This window comes from Pagrus pagrus (assembly GCF_965226575.1).
Source record: "Pagrus pagrus genome assembly, chromosome: 4".
Taxonomy (NCBI): Eukaryota; Metazoa; Chordata; class Actinopteri; order Spariformes; family Sparidae; genus Pagrus; species Pagrus pagrus.
Window position 1 is genome coordinate 9,158,185 of NC_140188.1, and position 22,327 is coordinate 9,180,511.

The 22,327-nt window shown below is 38.2% G+C and overlaps 4 protein-coding genes across 4 annotated transcripts; all 4 read left to right on the plus strand.

Annotated features, from left to right (window-relative positions):
• Positions 1-1,984: 1,984 nt before the first annotated feature.
• Positions 1,985-12,178, plus strand: LOC311255755 (odorant receptor 131-2-like; the record flags this gene model as incomplete). The annotated part of the gene is made up of 2 exons (XM_084350404.1): positions 1,985-2,188; positions 11,681-12,178. The coding sequence occupies 2 exons, from the start codon at positions 1,985-1,987 to the stop codon at positions 12,110-12,112; spliced, it is 636 nt and encodes a 211-aa protein (XP_084206530.1). The 3' UTR covers positions 12,113-12,178.
• A 1,308-nt stretch (positions 12,179-13,486) lies between these two features.
• Positions 13,487-16,511, plus strand: LOC311256256 (odorant receptor 131-2-like). Its single transcript, XM_084351123.1, has one exon. It carries the CDS (start codon positions 13,943-13,945, stop codon positions 14,912-14,914), a length of 972 nt encoding a protein of 323 aa, XP_084207249.1. The 5' UTR covers positions 13,487-13,942; the 3' UTR covers positions 14,915-16,511.
• Positions 16,512-16,625: 114 nt separating this feature from the next.
• On the plus strand, positions 16,626-18,353 carry LOC311256257 (odorant receptor 131-2-like). The gene has a single exon (XM_084351124.1). The coding sequence runs from the start codon at positions 17,022-17,024 to the stop codon at positions 17,916-17,918; it is 897 nt and encodes a 298-aa protein (XP_084207250.1). The 5' UTR covers positions 16,626-17,021; the 3' UTR covers positions 17,919-18,353.
• Positions 18,354-19,811: 1,458 nt separating this feature from the next.
• On the plus strand, positions 19,812-21,965 carry LOC311255756 (odorant receptor 131-2-like; the record flags this gene model as incomplete). The annotated part of the gene is made up of 2 exons (XM_084350405.1): positions 19,812-21,067; positions 21,950-21,965. The coding sequence occupies exons 1-2, from the start codon at positions 20,169-20,171 to the stop codon at positions 21,963-21,965; spliced, it is 915 nt and encodes a 304-aa protein (XP_084206531.1). The 5' UTR covers positions 19,812-20,168.
• Between the last annotated feature and the right edge of the window lie 362 nt (positions 21,966-22,327).

The following is a 22,327-nucleotide window of genomic DNA, read 5'->3' on the forward strand; positions in this document are numbered from 1 at the left end:
TCCCATTTCCCCTGTTGGTCAAAAAAAAAAAAAGTCTTGGCAAAACAGCTTAGAGAGGGAACTTTTTAAAATAATAGTTCGCATCATAATGATAATAACAACAACAATAATAATAATTAGGGCTGGGACTTTAACGCGTTAATTAAGATTAATTAATTACACAAAAATTAACGCGTTAAAAAAATTAACGCATTTTAATCGCACTTATTTTTGCACCGCGGAACGTTTCTCACAGGATGAGTTTCAGGCGTACCAATTATACTGGAGCACAATTATTTAACGAGTTAAAAAGCCGCTGACACTGATCACTGCCCATGGATCTATAAAGTTTCAATGTAGCCTGAATGCAGCTCAAACCGACCCGGTGCCTCAGGACTGCGACCAAGCTTTGATAAACACACTGGATCCGCGCCGGTTTACAGTATCCTCCCCGTAGTTTAGCCAGTCGCTACTGGAGCTTAATTTGAAAAAAAAAAAAAATTAAAAAGCGCTCGTTGCAGTGGAGCTGAGAACAGCGGAGTTTCCTCTGCTGCAGCTGAACAGCTGACATGTGGTCAAGACGTAGGTAGCCTACAGACCTGTCACTGTCTCACGGTGCATAAGACTTCTACCTCAGAGCTCTCTGTCTTCAGACTGTCCTGACCTGTCCCTGAACATCACACAGGGAAAACATAGAGCTGCCTGTGTTTTATTAATGTTTACATCAGGCTGAGTTCAACAAATCAGTTTATGCTACTGTGATTTAAGTAGTTAAATACAGTAATCATCATAGTGTAGTGGCAGGAAAGACCATTTACCAAATAACATGTTACTTAAAACATTTTCATTGTGCTGTGCTCTAAAAATAAACTAACAAACTAGTGTAGAGTCCTGTATAAGGAATGTTCAGCTTAAATTTTCCCCTTAAATTTAGGTTCTCAGGAAAATCACATCTTATCAGGTAATCGTTAATCGATCGATAAGGTCCATCAACTAACGATTAATGAATTAATCGATAATTTGCATCCCTAGTCTGTTGGTCTTGGTTAAGTACCACCTTGAAAAAAAAAATAAACAATGTTTTGTTGCTTAAGCTTATGTATTCAGTCATTATTCAATGGTATACTAAAACCCATATGAAAAAAATTGCTTCTCACTGTTCTCAGGTCAAATATTTATATGCGATTAAAAATGCGATTAATTTCGATTAATTAATTACAAAGCCTTTTTGCACATTTTATTTATGTAATGCTTTTCATGATACACAAAGCCACATCACATAGTTTTAAAAGGAAACCAATAAATCATATAATGTATAAATAAATATACTGTACTGTTGTACTGTGGCTTACAAGTCAGGTTAGGATAAGGGTCAGTCAAGGGCCATGACAGTAATGGTGGCTTACAACCCAAGATATGTCTACAGATGAGAGAACGAGCAGAAAGTGTCAATGACGACACTGTGGTGAACAAACGTTAATTAGCTGTTACTCTCCTTGTAGTGGAGTCACTCCTTTAAAGTCTTCATACAGAGCCTTCGCTCAGAACAAAGGCCGAACAGACACCTGTCTTTGGAAATCAGTGCCACAATGCTGTGCCATTGCAGGAAAACAGTTAGTATTTTTGTGATGAGGATCACATTGTCTTTTGACGGATGATGATTTAACACTTGGCTGTACCTCAACAACTTGTGTATTTGCCTAGAGAAGTGATGGAGGACAACAGCTCATGGGTTGGTGGTGAGGTGAGACAGATCAGTGACCGGGCGATTTCTGTGCAGGTCTTGGTCATGATGTTTCTTGGCATCAACTTTTTGCTTATTCTGACCTTTTTCAAGAAGAAATCCTTCTACACAATTACACGCTACATCTTATTTGCTATTACACTACTGTCTGATAGCTTTTTATTACTCATATCTGATATTCAGTACCTCTTGGTCTATTTTAAATTTACCATAGAAGTTTGGTTATGTATCAATATTTCAATGGTAGTGCTTCTGTACTCGATGGTCACACCAGTTACTCTGACAGCAATGACCTTGGAGCGATATGTTGCCATTTGCATGCCCCTGCGTCATGCAGAGCTGTGCTCCCAACGCATCAATGTCCATTGCATCTTCATCATTCACGGCCTCAGTTCTATACCCTGCATTGCTATTTTTTCCTCTTTCTTTGCATCAGCCTCTCTTAGCTTGTACAAACAACACAGGATATGCACTCCGCAGATTTACATTTTGCACAGATGGCAGGATCACATATGGTCAACTGTACAACAGTTTTACTTCTTGATTATGGTAATCATCATTGTATTCTGTTATGTTAAAATAATGAAAGTGGCCAAAATGGCATCTGGAGAGAATAAAAAGTCAACATGGAAAGGTCTCAGAACAGTAATTCTTCATGGTTTCCAGCTGCTGCTCTGTCTCATCCAGCTATGGATCCCATTCATACAGAGTTACGCATATCAGATTAGTTCAAGTTTATTTATTAATGTAAGGTTTTTTAACTATGTATTGTTTTATCTTACTCCAAAATGTCTGAGTCCTCTGATATATGGGCTCAGGGATGATAATTTTCTTCATGCACTAAAAAATTATGCCTTCTTTGACTTGTATAAAAGAAATATTTTGCAAAGTAGACTAGTAGTTTTTAACAGAAAAAATGCACAATGCACTTAAAAAAAGGAACTCACTATGGTTGCAATTCACTTTAACATGAGAATTTCATGAATGTTTTATTTCCAACTGGTTTATTGTAACAAGCCCTACTAATAACAACTTAAGTAGTTGTGATAGTTATGATGTTACATCTGTGTTGTGTGCTTCTAAGAACAAGACAACGCTCTTTTTCTGAATCTTTTGACAGTGGATCAGTTTGAAATATTGCAGGAAGTTCAGTAAGGGAACATGAAAAAGCAGTGAGCTGTCACATAAGGAGCTGCAGGGGACAGACATGTGCTGCATAAAATCAGATCAAGGTTGCTCACAGAAAGCTTGAAAGAGGCCAATTAGCCTACTGCCTTACTTCTTTATCAAAACAATATATTTTATGGTATTTTTGTGTGTAAAAAGCTTGCAACATTGAAGTGTCGCAAGCTTTTTATATATTGTATATTGAGATATCTATTATAGTTCTTTCATCTACATCCTGACACTGCAATACAAACAAACTGTGAAGTTCTTGTATTTTTCCTACTAGTGAAGATGCTGACTTTTTTTTTTAACACACAGGATACATTTAGGATTTGCCTGAACTTCCCTAAAAAATTGAAATACTCAAACTGTTCCTAATGTATTCAAATACAAAATGGACTGTCTATAAGTGCAACAAATTGAAGCAGTTTGCCTTGTTGTCCAGAAATGGACATTCTTCAAGTTCACTTTATTACACTTTATGAGGGCCAATAATTACGTTCAAATGCTTTGCATTTTTTAATCTGGACTATGCTGTACACTTTGTAAATAAAGACTAGTTACATTTCTCCTTATCACAAAATTACAGTGTTGATATGTAAATCTTTGTAAATGTACAAATTGATAACGCTTGTAAACTTTTCAAATAAAGTAAATCCACACATTTTCTATAGGTTTTTTTACTCTTTAAATGCATACCAACTGCTCACTGTATCCTTACATAATACACAGATATGAGACTGGTATTGATCCTCTGATGTCATTTCCCCTAGAAAGAAAATACTGTGAGTGTTTTCTCCCAAAATGTTGAAGTAAAGATATTATATTCAGTAACATGAGACTGAGCAACTCTGGTGAAGTGAACATTGAACTTATGGTATTTTAATTCATATTTTACTTTGTATATATTACACATAGATTATTTGATTGACACAACACTGATCAACACAACATCGATTACCTGAGCCGATATTTGGCATTTTTTCGATCATTGGTGTCAGTGATTTTCTCTCAGATTGCCGATAAAATTAATACATTTAAAAATGTGTTTCTTTGGCTCTGATGCAGCCTCCTCTCACACAATGCCCCATCCACAACACAATCTGATTCATAAGATGTCACAATTAATAGCCTACAAGCTCTGAAAAATCGGAATCTGCAAAGTAACTAGTAATTCAATTCATCAAATAAATGTAGTGGAGAAAAATTATAAAGTAGCACAAAAGGAACATTCTCAAGTAAAGTACCTCAAAAATCGTACCTGAGTAAATTGTACTTCATCATCACACCACTAAATTTTGACACAAAGATTTTCAGTTTTACTGCAAATTAATCTCAGTGCCAGATATTGGTTATCAGTCTCCTTGATTTCTAAAAATCACTATCAGAACTGAAAAAGCCATATCGGTCAAGTGCTCAACACCAGGGACGACATGATCACTGCGATCGGCACATAGGTGAAATAGGAGACATAACATAGAAGATTATGGTTAAATTTCATGCAACAGCTGATACTGCCCTGTTGTCAGTGTGTTGGAGGAAAAAATTGTAAAACCTAATAAGAGATTTCTAAAAATAACAAAAATGTATTATTATTTACAGGTCAAGTAATCAGTGATATACTGCAGACCTAAAACACGCATCAATATGAGACTGAGTGATAGGATCAGAAGTGCTTGCTGGATAGTCAAATAGCATCAGATTTCATTGTGCCTTGTCTAATAAGCTTGTTGGCAAACAATAGGGGGAAACACATATTATATAATAATAATGATTATATAATATATATATTGCATCCTTTGGGCAGCACTTGGCATACTGATACTGTTGTCATTCCTACACATTTAAAGTGGCCTATAACATAATCTTACAGACAATGACATAAATTGATTATAATTTTTTGTAAAATCTTTCAAATGGCTGCTTATTTGTTTTATTCAACCATCACAGTACCAAAATAGCGCATAGACACTGTGGTCACAAGCTGATCTAGCCACCTTGTGCATCCAAAAGGTGGCTGTCTGTATGCTGTGAGGAGGCTGAGACGCTATGCCGTGACTCAAGACATAGTTTGTCTGGTGTAGTGGATTGGTTATCATGCTGCGGAATACTTTTTCCTTCAATGAGTCTGAGTTCGAGTCCCGTATTTTTTTATTTTGTTTTTCTTCTCTTTTTCTATTTTGTTTAAAAGGGTTCCATAGTTCTTCTATGTGATGCATGTTTAATCAAACAGGCAGCAAAGACGAGTAAGTGAATTTAATAATGGTTATGCTTATTTGTGTTAGAAACCATCACAGTACCAACAAGGTGTATAGACACTGGGGTCACAAGTTGATCTGGCCACCTTCTGCGTCCAAGAGATGGCTGCGTGTATGCTGTGAGGAGTGAGATAGGCTATACCGCCAGTTACCTGTGTGGTCTGTTTTGCATGGTGAATCAGTTACCATGCTAGAGTTTTTTTCCCCTCAATTAGTATGAGTTCAAGTCCTGTTATTTTTTTTAATTTTTTCGTTTAAAAGGGTTCCATAGTTCTTCTATGTGATGCATGTTTAGTCAAACAGGAAGCAAAGACGAGTAAGTGTATTTAATAAAGGTTTATTAGAAATACACATTCACAGGAAGAGCAACTCTCCCTTTTCCTGTCTACAACGTCTTCTGTAACAACCAGCAACGTTGATACAGCGACTGAGGATTAGACACATTTACTCAAACAGGAGCCCAACTACGGATCAGGTATGTTTTACACAGAGAAAACCTGAACAAAGAGTTGTATCCGAGGACAGCTACGTCTTCTCTTCCCGTTTTCAACATCTGTTGTAGCTACAGCGACCACTGACGCATTCGGCTGACGGTCGCCAGTTAACATAGTCCCATGTTAATCTGGCCAGCCTCCCGGCGCCCAACCCGCAGCCGTACAGCTGCCAACCCGAGACTCCCGGATCCACATCCCATTTTGTCAGACCGACAACAAAGCCCGGCTTTCCTGCTGCTCACAGCCTCCACCTCCACTCCGGCCGCCACACACTCACACCGCACAGATGACGTCAGTTGCGCCGATGACGTCACCGTGCAGCCCGCCGCACCTTTTTTCCTCATTATTCTCTTTCCCTGTACCCGCAGGCCGCACAATCATCCCACGCACATGCATCCCTCCATCCCAGCATCCTTTCCTCTTCTCTTCCTTCTTCCTTTCCCCACAGCTCCCGCAGCTACCCCCAGTTACCCACTTCCAACACCCGCAACCAACCATGCCACCGCGCACACCGCCACTGCCACCGCAGGCCAGGGCTCACCCACTGCTGGTCTTTCCCAACCTCCTCCTTTTCTATCCTTCTACCCCTCCGCTCAAAACACCACCCTGACTAGTCACTTCGTCCACTTCCTCACCCACGTTTCCACTTTCGGTTTCCACCCAGGCATCGAAGTTATGTGTAGGATCCAGCACATCCCTCTAATTCCTTGGTATCATCCTTGACACACCTACCTCCCAACTGGGAAGCTACTCCTCCGCCGCACAAAGCACCAGCTCCTCTCCCTGCTCAGACACCTCCACTTCACCATTTGCACCAGCCCTCAAAGTCAACAGTATCCTTTATCTCCCACTTACCGTACCTGTCACCCACCATTCCCTCCCTCTGCGCCTGCATCCCCTTCGACGACTCGTAAAACGGAGCACGAACATGGCGCCACTTCCTCTCTTTACAGAACGGCATCTTCTTTTTTCTTTTCTTTTATGAGGACCAAGTTACCCAGCCCGAGGACATCCAGCCATACACCGACGCCACACTCTTAGTAGTTTTCAGAAGCTACTACAGCGGTAGATGGTGCACCACCAGTCGGCCCCTCAACCGTCCTCACTCTCCCCTTCCTTCACACTCTACAAACGTATCCAGTCACCATCGCCGCACTTCTTTAGGGGCACAAGCTCCTCCGTTCTTATTCCCGAAATTCAAATCCTTGGCACCAGACTTGGATTCTCACCCTACACCAGTCCCTCCGTTTTTAGTCAACATCCATGTCTGAACCCTCAGTTCTTTCACCTCTTCATCACATCTTGGCAAACAACCTTGAACAGCCCGTTTCCTCGACTCTGATATCCGACGAGCCCATAGCCAGTAAACCTTTTTCAGGATAATGAAGCCGCGCAAATTGAGACGCGCTCATCGAGATGTACCCCCACTCTGAGTCTCAACCTCTCTCACCATTTCCATTCATCCACCTACCTTGACCCCTCCTTCCTTCATCCACCTACCTCGACCCCTCCTTCCTTCACCCACCTACCTTGACCCCTCTTTCCATCATCCACCTACCTCGAACCCTCTTTTCCTTTCATCCACCTACCTCGACCCCCTTTCCATAAGTCCAATGCACTTGACCCCGCTTTTCGGCGTCCAACACACTCGACCCCCCTTCTCCGCCGCCCAACATACTCAAACCCCGTTTCCATTCGTCCAATGTACTCGAACCCCCTTTCTGTTCGTCCAACGTACTCGAACCCCCTTTCCATTCGTCCAACGTACTCGAACCCCTTTTACGTTCGTCCAACGTACTCGAACCCCTTTACGTTCGTCCAACGCACTCGAACCCCCTTTCTGTTCGTCCAACGCACTCAAACCCCCTTTCAGTTCGTCCAACTACCTTGACCCCTCTTTCCATCATCCACCTACCTCAAACCCTCTTTTCCTTTCATCCACCTACCTCGACCCCCTTTCCATAAGTCCAATGCACTTGACCCCCCTTTTCGGCGTCCAACACAGTCGACCCCCCTTCTCCGCCGCCCAACATACTGGAACCCCCTTTCCATTCGTCCAACGTACTCAAACCCCCTTTCCGTTCGTCCAACAGACTCGACTCACCATTTCCATTCATCCACCGACCTCGACCCCTCCTTCCTTCATCCACCGACCTGGACCCCTCCTTCCTTCATCCACCTACCTTGACCCCTCCTTCCTTCATCCACCTACCTCGACCCCACCTTCCTTCATCCACCTACCTCGACCCTCTTTCCATAAGTCCAATGCACTCGACCCCCCTTCTCCTCCGCCCAACGTACTTGAACCCCCTTTGCGTTTGTCCAACATACTTGCCTCACCATTTCCATTCATCCACCAACCTCGACTCCTCCTTCCTTCATCCACCTACCTCGACCCCTCCTTACTTCATCCACCTACCTCGACCCCTTTTTCCATCATCTACCTACCTCAACTCCTCCTTCCTTCATCCACCTACCTCGACCCCTCCTTACTTCATCCACCTACTTCTACCCCTCTTTCCATCATCTACCTACCTCGACCCCTTTTTCCATCATTCACCTACCTCGACCCCTCTTTCCTTCATCCACCTACCTCGACCCCCTTTTCCTTCATCCACCTACCTCGACCCCCATACCTACCCTCATCAAGCCTTCTATCAATTCAAATAAAATTACCTTTACCTTTATTTAGTGAATAACTATATATTGTCCATGTTCTGTCGTTTGTCCATCTCACACAACCATTACCATGGCTTACTGGTGAGCTGAAAAGTAACAAAATAAACCAACAGACAATGCACTTACTGTAAACAAGTTAACTATTTTAATATGAAATGTGCAAAAGTGCAGAACAGTCAACTACAAATAAAGGTAACACTTTATAATAACGATCATTAGTAAGTCCTTTATAAGACATTAGTTAATGATGAACAAAACATTAATAAACCTTTGTAAATGATTAGTTAATACTAAATTAACATATCACAACTACAGTATGTTGTAAGTCATCTGCAAATGACTTGTTAACCATGGAATATTCATGAACAAATCATTAGTAAATGATAACTTAATGATTTGTTGATAAATTATGAATGACTTGTGAATGATTATAAGAAATTATTATTAATGAATGCTGTTAACATATCACAAATATGTTGCAAGTCATCTACAACCGATTAGTTTATTATGAAATATTCATGAAATAATCATTAGTAAATGTTTACCTAATGATTTGTTATGTAATGAAAGACGCCTGTTCTTCATCTTTTATAACTCATATGTAAATGTATTACTGAATCATCTGTAATTCATTTACAAGTGCTTTTGCATCCCCCTAATCTAAAGTGTAAACACTTCATCACCAAAGAATGTGTTCATATCATCTGTAGTTCTTCCTTACCTGCAACAAATTATCTTTAAATGTAAGAAAGTTTTTTACAAACTTTTCAGCAGCCCTCTAATCTTAAATTTCAACTTTTCATGTACCAGGGAAGTAGCATACTATTTTAGTATGGAAGAATTATCCTATTTTTAATCAAGAGCGTAGATTTCAAGAGCATGATTTCATTCCTTTTCAGTGACAGCTCCTTCTCGTGCTCAGATTTATTCTCCTCATGCTCACATTGTGTGCTCGCACTGAGATGTCTGCTGCTTTCTTTCAAAATGAACTCAAAAATCACATGCTTGTGCTCACATTTCTTCTTCTTGCACACAAAAATTTCGCTCACATTCAAATATGTCCTCAGATCTAAAGTCTACGCACTCAGATCTAATGTGCATGCACTCACTTTGAGTGGTCCGTAGGGGCGGGTATATGGTCTGTTTGTAAAGCTGCTTCTCTCAAAATACACCAATTTATCACATTAGCCAGCTATTTGAATCGTCACCTATTTAAGACGCCAGCATATTTATGTATAATTAAACTTAAGCAATCCTAAAAAGATTTATCGTATTCTAGATTTTTTTAAATATAATATTAGTGGATATATGTTAGATAGTATACTCACGCTAACTTAAGTATGATACGATAGTCGAGTGTTTAAGTACATTGCCAGCCATTGCATTTTAAACCACGGGACGCTGGTTCGCATCCTGGCCGCAGCACAAGCCCTTTTCACACAGCCGTTTGCATGCGGGGATCCTGCACCAATTCTCTGCATCCGCCTCTGTGTGTGAAAGTTTCAGATGCGGCGAGGGGTGTTTACACTTTAGATTAGGGGGATGCAAAAGCACTTGTAAATGACTTATAGATGATTCAGTAATACATTGACACATGAGTTACAAAAGATGAAGAACAGGCCTCTTTCATTACATAACAAATCATTAGGTAAACATTTACTAAAGATTATTTCATGAATATTTCATAATTAACTAATCGGTTGTAAATGACATGCAACATATTTGTGATACGTTAACAGCATTCATTAATAATAATTTCTTATAATCACTCACAAGTCATTCATAATTTATCAACAAATCATTAAGTTATCATTTACTAATGATTTGTTCATGAATATTCCATGGTTAACAAGTCATTTGCAGATGACTGACAACATATTTGTGATATGTTAATTTAGTATTAACTAATTATTTACAAAGATTTATTAATTTTTTCTTCATGATTTGTTCATCATTAACTAATGTCTTATAAAGGACTTATTAATGATCGTTATTATAAAGTGTTACCATAACAAAATATGTTGTTTTTCTTTTGTATGAGTACCACTTATAAAACATATCACACAGGGATAGCAATCGCTTAGTTATTGCTTGGCCCGGCCATAACCCAATTAATCCCATCACTGTTTATATGTACTAATTAATGCAACGCTACAAATGCCTTAGAGGAGAGGCTGTTGACTGTTACAGCTGGATTTACACCCAACCTTCCTATGTGGCAGTTGGGAACATCTATCAACATGTTTGCATTGGTCATCCAACAGAAAACATATTCATAATTTAAACCTCCAACCTCATGTGTACATAGGGTGTGGGATACAAAAAGTGATAATATTTGTGGGAAAACAGCTCTTCGAAACACAAAGTGAATAACTATATTTAGTAATGCCATTGAGGTGTGTTGGTGGCAACAGTTGATGATGACAACACTGGTGAGAAACGTTTAGTTTCGTCATAGTTAGCCCTATAAAGTCCTCATACACAGTCCTCTCTCAGAGGGCTGCACAGAGCTCAGCAAAAGATGTTGATCTACGGGACTCTGTGCCACAATGATGATGACTGATGCAGGGATGTTTTGTTAAGCTGATGGTTTTATGCCTTTTGACCTTTTGATGTGTTTGTGTCAAATGTATTTTAAGTGCAATGAATGTGATATTATACTGATGTGTATGTTTGTGTTAATCATCTAAACTTCCACCAGTCACATCTGTGAAATTATTTGTGTGTTGTGCCACAGAAAATCTGGGCATCTTTCTTATACAAATATTTTAGATTATACTGACAGATTTATGAGTTCTTGAATTTTGGATCTGACTTTTGGTTGAAAGAGAAGTGTCTAAACCCTTGATATTTCAGAATATATGGCAGCCAATAACTCTCTGAATGGTGGTAAATCCTCTCTGAAGAACATCGATGGTCGGGTCGTTTTTGTTCAGGTTCTGGTGTTAGTTTTTCTTTGCATCAACTCTTTCCTAATCATGACATTTTTTATGAAGGATTGCTTCTACACAACCATGCGCTACATCTTATTTGCTATGACACTACTGTCTGATTGTCTGTATCTACTCCTGACTGATATCCTGCTCATTTTAAGCTATTTTCATTTTACCATACAAATGTGGTTTTGTCTCATGATATATATTATTTTGTCTCTGTACACTTATTTAACACCAGTTACTTTGACAGCAATGACTCTGGAGCGCCATGTGGCCATTTGCCTGCCCCTGCAGCACTCAGAACTGTGCTCCACACGCAGCTCTATGCACTGTATCCTCTTCATTCACGGCATTAGCTGTTTACCATGCATTGCTGTTCTGTCCATTTTCTTTAAATCTGCAACCCATGGCTTCTACATTCAGAGAAATGTATGCTCTGTGGAAATGTTCATCATTCAAAAGTGGCAGGGTCATCTTCGGTCAGCCATCAGTCAGTTCTACTTCTTACTTATGGTGAGCATTATTGTATTCTGTTATGTTAAAATAATGAAAGTGGCCAAAGCTGCATCTGGAGAGAATAAAAAGTCAACAAGGAAAGGGCTCAGAACAGTAATTCTTCATGCCATCCAGCTGCTGCTCTGTCTCATCCAGCTGTGGTGTCCATTCATAGAAGCTGCTCTGCTTCAGACGAATTTTCTGTTATATATTAATGTCAGGTATTTTAACTACATTACTTTTATTCTTGCTCCGAGATGTCTGAGTCCTCTCATTTATGGCCTTAGGGACGAAAAGTTTTTAAATGCACTGAAATACTACGCTCTCTGTGGCTTGTATAAAAAACCTTTGGATTTATAAAGTAATGAGTCTGGTTCCCTGTACACACAACATTAAAGTGACCCTCTTTTTATCCTTTCATTGCTTGTTTTTAGCACACCTTCATATCGGCAACAAACCAAAATACCAATCATGTGGTGTGTTTCTTTTTTGGCTCAAAGTTGTGTGATTGTAGTAATATTTTAAAACTATTTACAAAAAATATCATATCAATCGTAACAACATTTTTTTGAAAATAAACGTTCTTATGCGTCGATGTGTGCCTGTTTCATTTAGTGTGCCTGATGTACAAAGTACAGTAGTCCTGCAGTGACACATACACAAAAAATACATCAAAGCCTGATACCGGTACAAGTACTTCTTATCATGAAAACACAGACCAGTTTTTAAAAGCAATGTAATGTTAAGTGAAAGTGCATACATACAATAATTAAAATAAAATAAAATAAAATAATGATATATATAAAAATCTGCAATTATTTTTAATAGCTTCCAGGTCCTGTGACCAATCGACTCAAAATCAATGCCAAACTATGTTCCTGTACTGGCAAATTGGAATTGCGGACTTTGCAGGGGTCAATAATAAATATTGCCTGATTGCCTGGGGCAAGTAAAGTGCCACGTCAGTCTAGCAAATCTGGCAACTGACTTTCATGATTGGGCAAGTGGTTTAACAGAATTAAACACATTGTTTTTTCCTGGAGTTCATGATGAAAGGGGCGAAGGAGTCAGCCAGCTTGATTCTCTCTTAATGTTGTGCACATGAAAATGGCGGCAGGTAAAGACATCATGAACTGAAAAACCAGCGAGCTTAGCACTTTTTAATTTTGCAACAATCTTGTTGCTTTGCACATATGACACACTTTGTTCTTGTTTTCATCCATTAACTTAATTAAAGCAGCTACAAGGAACTCTGTTTTTTTTGTTGATTGTTGCACTAACTGATTTTTCTTTTTGTGAACACAGTTGTTAGCAGGATGTGTAGTGATGAGGTTATGTATCTATTTTGTAGCTATGTAGGATTAATAACAATGTGATGAAGGTGGAAACAAAGCAAACTTTTAGTGATGTACTGTACAATCGGATACAGGGCAGCTTCTTTCTTGAAGTCTGACTTCATCTTCAGCACACCGCCACAAGAAATATCTATTTCTTTATTTTAAGTAAAGATTAAACATGAAAATTACTTCTAGTGTTTGTTTTAGTCTAATTTGTAAAGGGGGCATATAAAAACTGACTTTGGGCAAATGGATTTCTGTCCCATTTCCCCTGTTGGGCAAAAAAAAAGCCTTGGCAAAACAGCTTAGAGAGGGAACTTTTTAAAATAATAGTACACATCATAATGATAACAACAACAACAATAATAATAATGGTACATTTTGTTTGTGTAGTGTTTTTCATGATACACAAAGCCATATCACATCATTTTAAAAGGAAACCAATAAATCATATAATGTATAAATAAATATACTGTACTGTTGTACTGTGGCTTACAAGTCAGGTTAGGATAAGGGTCAGTCAGGGGCCATGACAGTAATGGTGGCTTATAACCCAAATATGTCTACAGATGAGAGAACGAGCAGAAAGTATCAATGACGACACTGTGGTGAACAAACGTTAATTAGCTGTTACTCTCCTTGTAGTGGAGTCACTCCTATAAAGTCTTCATAGAGAGCCTCGCTCAGAACAAAGGCCGAACAGACATCTGTCTTTGGAAATCAGTGCCACAATGCTGTGCCATTGCAGGAAAACAGTCAGTGTTTTTGTGATGAGGATCACATTGTCTTTTGACGGATGATGATTTAACACTTGGCTGTACCTCAACAACTCGTGTATGTGCCTAGAAAAGTGATGGAGGACAACAACTCATGGGTTGGTGGTGAGGTGAGACAGATCAGTGACCGGGCGATTTCTGTGCAGCTCCTGGTCATGATGTTTCTTGGCATCAACTTTTTGCTCATCCTGACCTTTTTCAAGAAGTCCTTCTACACAATTACACGCTACATCTTGTTTGCTGTTACACTACTGTCTGATAGCTTTTTATTACTCATATCTAATATTATGTACCTCTTGGTCTATTTTAATTTTACCATACAAGTTTGGTTGTGTATCAATATTTCAATGGTAGTGCTTCTGTATTCGATGGTCACACCAGTTACTCTGACAGCAATGACCTTGGAGCGATATGTTGCCATTTGCATGCCCCTGCGTCATGCAGAGCTGTGCTCCCAACGCATCCATGTGCATTGCATCCTCATCATTCACAGCCTCAGCTCTGTACCCTGCATTGCTGTTTTTTCCTCTTTCTTTGCATCAGCCTCTCTTAGCTTGTACAAACAACACAGGATATGCACTCCGCAGATTTACATTTTGCACAGATGGCAGGATCACATATGGTCAACTGTACAACAGTTTTACTTCTTGGTTATGGTAATCATCATTGTATTCTGTTATATTAAAATAATGAAAGTGGCCAAAACGGCATCCGGAGAGAATAAAACATCAACATGGAAAGGTCTCAGAACAGTAATTCTTCATGGTTTCCAGCTGCTGCTCTGTCTCATCCAGCTATGGATCCCAATCATAGAGAGTTACGTATATCAGATTAATTCAAGTTTATTTATTAATGTAAGGTTCTTTAACTATGTATTGTTTTATCTTACTCCAAAATGTCTGAGTCCTCTGATATATGGGCTCAGGGATGATAATTTTCTTCATGCACTGAAAAACTATGCCTTCTTTGACTTGTATAAAAGAAATATTTTGCAAAGTAGACTAGTAGTTCTTAACAGAAAAAATGCACAATGTGCTTCAAAAAAGTGACTCACTATGGTTGCAATTCACTTAAATATGAGAATTTCAAGAATGTTTTATTTCCAACTGGTTTATTGTAACAAGCCCTACTAATAACAACTTTATTAGTTGTGATAGTTGCAATGTTACATCTGTGTTGTATGCTTCTAAGAACGAGACAACGCTCTTTTTCTGAATCTTTTGACAGTGGATCAGTTTGAAATATTGCAGGAAGTTCAGTAATGGAACATGAAAAAGCAGTGAGATGTCACATAAGGAGCTGCAGGGGACAGACTCAGGCCATGTGCTGCATAAAATCAGATCAAGGTTGCTCACAGAAAGATTGAAAGAGGCCAATCAGCCTACTGCCTTACTTCTTTATCAAAACAATATATTCTATGATATTGTACCACTTTTTTTGTATGTAAAAAGCTTGCGACACTTCAATGTCGCAAACTGAGATATCTATTATAGTTCTGTCATCTACATCCTGACACTGCAATACAAACAAACTGTGAAGTTCTTGTATTTTCCCTACTAGTGAGGATGCTGACTTTTTTCCTAACACACAGGATAAATTTAGGATTTGCCTGAACTTCCCTAAAAAAATGAAATACTCGATCTGTTCCTAATTTATTCAAATACAAAATGGATTGTCTATAAGCACAACAGACTGAAGCAGTTTGCCTTATTGTCCAGAAATGGACATTCTTCAAGTTCACTTTATTACACTATATGAGGGCCATTAATTACTTTGAAATGCTTAACATTTTTTAATCTGGACTATGCTCCACACTTTGTAAATAAAGACTAGTTAAATTTCCCCTTATTGCAAAATTAGTGTTGATATGTAACTCTTTGTAAATGTACAAATTGAAAACACTTGCAAACTCTGCAAATAAAGTAAATCCACACATTTTCTGTAGCTTTTTTTTCTCCTTAAATGCATAACAACTGCTTACTGTATCCCTACACATTCAATACACAGAAATGAGACTGGTATTGATCCTCTGATGTCACTCTCCCCCAGAAAGAAAATACTGTGAGTGTATTCTCCTAAAATGTTGAAGTAAAGATATTATATTCAGTAACATGAGACTGAGAGGACTGAGCAACTCCACTGATGGGAACAATGAACGTATGGTATTCTAATTTATATTTTACTTTTGTATATGTCACACACATATTTGAAACAATATGACACAAGACCTTTTGTCCTGAACCTGTTTAAAGTTTGCCTGGCACAATCACTCCCTGTGAAAGATACCTTTAGAAGAATAACAGATTAACAGTTCAATCATATATGCACAAGTTACATTTCACCCAGTTCATCTTATGTCATTTTTTAAGTTTCTATTTAATTTATTTCATTTTGTTGTTTTTTTTATGTGCATTTTACTCACAATTTATATAGTTAACATTTATAATTTTGTGTATTAAATAATTTATTTGTTGTTGATTGCTCTGCACTGTTGCACATTTCATATTAAAATATTTAACTTGTTGACAGTAAATGCATTGTCCACTGGTTTATTTTGTTACTTTCCAGCTCACCAGTAAGCCATGATAATGGTTGTGTGAAATGTACAATGGACAAACGATGGAGCACGGACAGTATGGTTAATATTGGCGGTGCTGAGGTGGGTGGTGCTTTTAGCTGGGGGCGAGAGGCCCCAGGTCAAATTCTGCTTAGGGTTCCATAAAGCCTTGCGCCAGCTCTGGATCAATATAATGTATAAATAAGTATACTGTACTGTTCTACTGTGGCTTATAAGTCAGGTTAGGGTAAGGGTCAGTCAGAGGTTGTGACAGAAAGGTTGGCTTACAACCCAGATATGTCTACAGATAGCCTCTGAGAGGATGAGCAGAAAGCGTCAATGACGACACTGTGGTGAACAAACTTGAATTAGCTGTTACTCTCCTTGTAGTGGAGTCACTCCTATAAAGTCTTCATACAGTGCCTTCGCTCAGAACAAAGGCTGATCAGACATCTGTCTTTGGAAATGAGTGCCACAATGTTGTGCCATTGCAGGAAAACAGTTAGTGTTTATGTGATGAGGATCACATTGTCTTTTGACGGATGATGATTTAACACTTGGCCGTACCGCAACAACTTGTGTATGTGCCTAGAAAAGTGATGGAGGACAACAACTCATGGGTTGGTGGTGAGCTGAGGCAGATCAATGACCGTGTGATTTGTGTGCAGGTCTTGGTCATGATTTTTCTTGGCATCAACTTTTTGCTCATTCTAACCTTTTTCAAGAAGAAGTCCTTCTACACAATTACACGCTACATCTTATTTGCTGTTACACTACTGTCTGATAGCATGATATTAGTCATATCTGATATTCAGTACCTCTTGGCCTATTTTAAATTTACCATGCAAGTTTGGTTATGTATCAGTATTTCAATGGTAGTGGTTGTGTATTCGATGGTCACACCAGTTACTCTGACAGCAATGACCATGGAGCGATATGTTGCCATTTGCATGCCCCTGCGCCATGCAGAGCTGTGCTCCCAACGTATCCATGTCCATTGCATCCTCATCATTCACGGCCTCAGTTCTATACCCTGCATTGTTGTTTTTTCCTCTTTCTTTGCATCAGCCTCTCTTAGCTTGTACAAACAACACAGGATATGCTCTATGCAGATATACATTTCGCACAGAGGGCAGGATCACATATGGTCAACTGTACAACAGTTTTACTTCTTGATTATGGTAATCATCATTGTATTCTGTTATGTTAGAATAATAAAGGTGGCCAAAACGGCATCCGGAGAGAATAAAAAGTCAACATGGAAAGGTCTCAGAACAGTAATTCTTCATGGTTTCCAGCTGCTGCTCTGTCTCATCCAGCTATGGACCCCATTCATAGAGAGTTACGTATATCAGATTAGTTCCAGTTTATTTGTGAATGTAAGGTTTTTTAACTATGTATTGTTTTATCTTACTCCAAAATGTCTGAGTCCTCTGATATATGGGCTCAGGGATGATGTTTTTTTTCTTGCACTAAAAAAACTATTCCTTCTTTGACTTGTATAAAAGAAATATTTTGCAAAGTAGACTAGTAGTTTTTAACAGAAAAGATGCACAATGCACTTTAAAAAAGTGACTCACTATGGTTGCAATTCACTTTTACATGAGAATTTTGAGAATGTTTTATTTCTAACTGGTTAATTGTAACAAGCCCTACTAATAACAAACTTTAATAGTTGTGATAGTTTTGATGTTACATCTGTGTTGTATGCTTCTAAGAACAAGACAAAGCTCTTTTACTGAATCTTTTGACACTGGATCAGTTTGAAATATTGCAGGAAGTTCAGTATGGGAACATGAAAAAGCAGTGAGCTGTCACATAAGGAGCTGCAGGGGACAGACTCAGGCCATGTGCTGCATAAAATCAGCTCAAGGTTGCTCACAGAAAGCTTGAAAGAGGCCAATTAGCCTACTGCCTTACTTCTTTATCAAAACAATATATTTTATGGTATTGAACCACTTTTTTGTGTGTAAATAGTTTTCTGGAAAAAAATGTTATGATGGTGCTCCTGACTTATACATTGCTATACACTTCAATGTCACAAGCCAAGATATCTATTATAGTTCTTTCATCTACATCCTGACACTGCAATACAAACAAACTGTGAAGTTCTTGTATTTTCCACGTTCACCACAAGGATAAACAACAAGTGAAGATTCTGACTTTTTTTAACACATAAAATAAATTTAGGATTTGCCTGAACTTCCCTAAAAGAATGAAATACTCAAACTGTTCCTAATTTATTCAAATACAAAATGGACTGTCTATAAGCACAAGAGACTGAAGCAGTTTGCCTTGTTGTCCAGAAATTGACATTCTTCAAGTTCACTTTGTTACACTATATGAGTGGCATTAACTACTTTGAAATGCTTTACATTTTTTAATCTGGACTATGCTCTACACTTTGTAAATAAAGACTAGGCACATTCCCCCTTATTGCAAAAATACAGTGTTGATATGTAAATCTTTGTAAATGTACAAATTGAAAACACTTGCAAACTCTTCAAATAAAGTAAATCCACACATTTTCTATAGGTTTTTTTTCTCCTTAAATGCATAACATCTGCTTACTGTATCCCTATATATTCAATACACAGATATGAGACAGGTATTGATCCTCTTATGTCACTCTCCCCCAGACAGAAAATACTGTGAGTGTTTTCTTCCAAAATGTTGAAGTAAAGATATTTTATTCAGTAACATGACACTGAGAGGACTGAGCAACTCCGCTGATGTGAACAATGAACGTATGGTATTCTAATTTATATTTTACTTTTGTATATGTTACACACATATTTGAAACAATATGACACAAGACCTTTTGTCCTGAACCTGTTTAAAGTTTGCCTGGCACAATCACTCCCTGTGAAATATAACTTTAGAAGAATAACAGATTAACAGTTCAATCATATCTGCACGTTACATTTCACCCAGTTCATCTTATGTCATTTTTTAAGTTTCTATTTAATTTATTTCATTTTGTTGTTTTTTTTATGTGCATTTTACTCACAATTTATATAGTTAACATTTATTATTTTGTGTATTAAATAATTTATTTGTTGTTGATTGCTCTGCACTGTTGCACATTTCATATTAAAATATTTAACTTGTTGACAGTAAATGCATTGTCCACTGGTTTATTTTGTTACTTTCCAGCTCACCAGTAAGCCATGATAATGGTTGTGTGAAATGTACAATGGACAAACGATGGAGCATGGACAGCATATGGTTAATATTGGCGGTGCTGAGGTGGGTGGTGAGTTTAGCTGAGGGTGAGAGGCCCAAAATCAAATTCTGCTTAGGGCCCCATAATCCCTTGGGCTGGCTCTGAATCAATATAATGCATAAATTAATATACTGTAGTGTTGTACTGTGGCTTACAAGTCAGGTTAGGATAAGGGTCAGTCAGAGGTTATGACAGAAATGTTGTCTTACAACCCAGATATGTCTACAGATAGCCTCTGAGAGGATGAGCAGAAAGTGTCAATGACGACACTGTGGCGAACAAAAGTTAATTAGCTGTTACTCTCCTTGCAGTGGAGTCACTCCTATAAAGTCTTCATACAGAGCCTTCACTCAGAACAAAAGCCGAACAGACATCAGTCTTTGGAAATCAGTGCAACAGTGCTGTGCCATTGCAGGAAAACAGTTAGTGTTTATGTGATGAGGATCACATTGTCTTTTGACGGATGATGATTTAACACTTGGCTGTACCGCAACAACTTGTGTATGTGCCTAGAAAAGTGATGGAGGACAACAGCTCATGGGTTGGTGGTGAGCTGAGGCAGATCAATGACCGGGTGATTTCTGTGCAGCTCCTGGTCATGATATGTCTTGGCATCAATTTTTTACTCATCCTGACCTTTTTCAAGAAGAAGTCCTTCTACACAATTACACGCTACATCTTATTTGCTGTTACACTTCTGTCTGATAGCTTGATATTAGTCATATCTGATATTCAGTACCTCTTGGCCTATTTTAATTTTACCATACAAGTTTGGTTATGTATCAGTATTTCTATGGTGCTGATTCTGTATTCAACGGTCACACCAGTTACTCTGACAGCAATGACCTTGGAGCGATATGTTGCCATTTGCATGCCCCTGCGCCATGCAGAGCTGTGCTCTCAACGCATCCATGTGCACTGCATCCTCATCATTCACAGCCTCAGCTCTATACCCTGCATTGTTGTTTTTTCCCTTTTCTTTGCATCAGCCTCTGTTAGCTTATACAAACGACACAGGATATGCACTCCGCAGATTTACATTTTGCACAGATGGCAGGGTCATATCAGGTCAACTGTACAACAGTTTTACTTCTTGATTATGGTAATCATCATTGTATTCTGTTATGTTAAAATAATTAAGGTGGCCAAAACGGCATCCGGAGAGAATAAAAAGTCAACATGGAAAGGTCTCAGAACAGTAATTCTTCATGGTTTCCAGCTGCTGCTCTGTCTCATCCAGCTATGGACCCCATTCATAGAGAGTTACGTATATCAGATTAGTTCCAGTTTATTTGTGAATGTAAGGTTTTTTAACTATGTATTGTTTTATCTTACTCCAAAATGTCTGAGTCCTCTGATATATGGGCTCAGGGATGATAACTTTTTTCATGCACTGAAAAACTATGCCTTTTTTGACTTGTATAAAAGAAATATTTTGCAAAGTAGACTAGTAGTTTTTAACAGAAAAAATGCACAATGCACTTAAAAAAATGACTAACTATGGTTGCAATTCACTTAAACATGAGAATTTTAAGAATGTTTTATTTCTAACTGGTTAATTGTAACAAGCCCTACTAATAACAAACTTTAACAGTTGTGATAGTTGCGATGCTACATCTGTGTTGTATGCTTCTAAGAACAAGACAAAGCTCTTTTTCTGCATCTTTTGACAGCGGATCAGTTTGAAATATTGCAGAAAGTTCAGAAATGGAACATGAAAAAGCAGTGAACTGTCACATAAGGAGCTGCAGGGGACAGACTCAGGCCATGTGCTGCATAAAATCAGCTCAAGGTTGTTCACAGAAAGATTGAAAGAGTCCAATTAGCCAACTGCCTTACTTCTTTATCAAAACAATATATGCTATCATATTGTACCACTTTTTTTTTTGTGTGTGTGTGTAAATAGTCTCCTGGAAAAAAATATTATGATAGGGCTCCTGATGTATACAGTGCTATATACTTCAATGTCACAAGCCAAGATATCTATTATAGTTCTTTCATCTACATCCTGACACTGCAATACAAACAAACTGTGAAGTTCTTGTATTTTTCCATGTTCACCACATAAACAACTAGTGAAGATGTTGACTTTTTTCAACACACAAAATAATCCCTAAATAATCCCTAAAAGAATGAAATACTCAAACTGTTCCTTATTTATTCAAATACAAAATGGACTGTCTATAAGCACAATAGATTAAAAGCAGTTTGCCTTGTGGTCCAAAATGGACATTCTTCAAGTACATATACAATACACAGATATGAGACTGGTATTGATCCTCTGATGTCACTCTCCCCCAGAAAGAAAATACTGTGAGGGTTTTCTCCCAAAATGTTGAAGTAAAGATATTTTATTCAGTAACATGACACTGAGAGGACTGAGCAACTCTGGTGAAGTGAACACTGAACTTAAAGTATTTTAATTTATATTGTACTTCTGTATCTGTTACACACAGATTTTAAACAATATGAAACAAGGCTTTTTGTCCTGAACCTGTTTCAAGCTTGACTGGTACAATCACTCCCTGTGAAAGATAGCTTTAGAAGAATAACAGATTAACAGTTTAATCATTTCTGCACAAATTCCATTCCACCCAGTTCATTTTATGTCATTATTTAAGTTTCTATTTAATTTATTTCATATTGTTGTATTTTTTTAAACATGCATTTTACTCACGT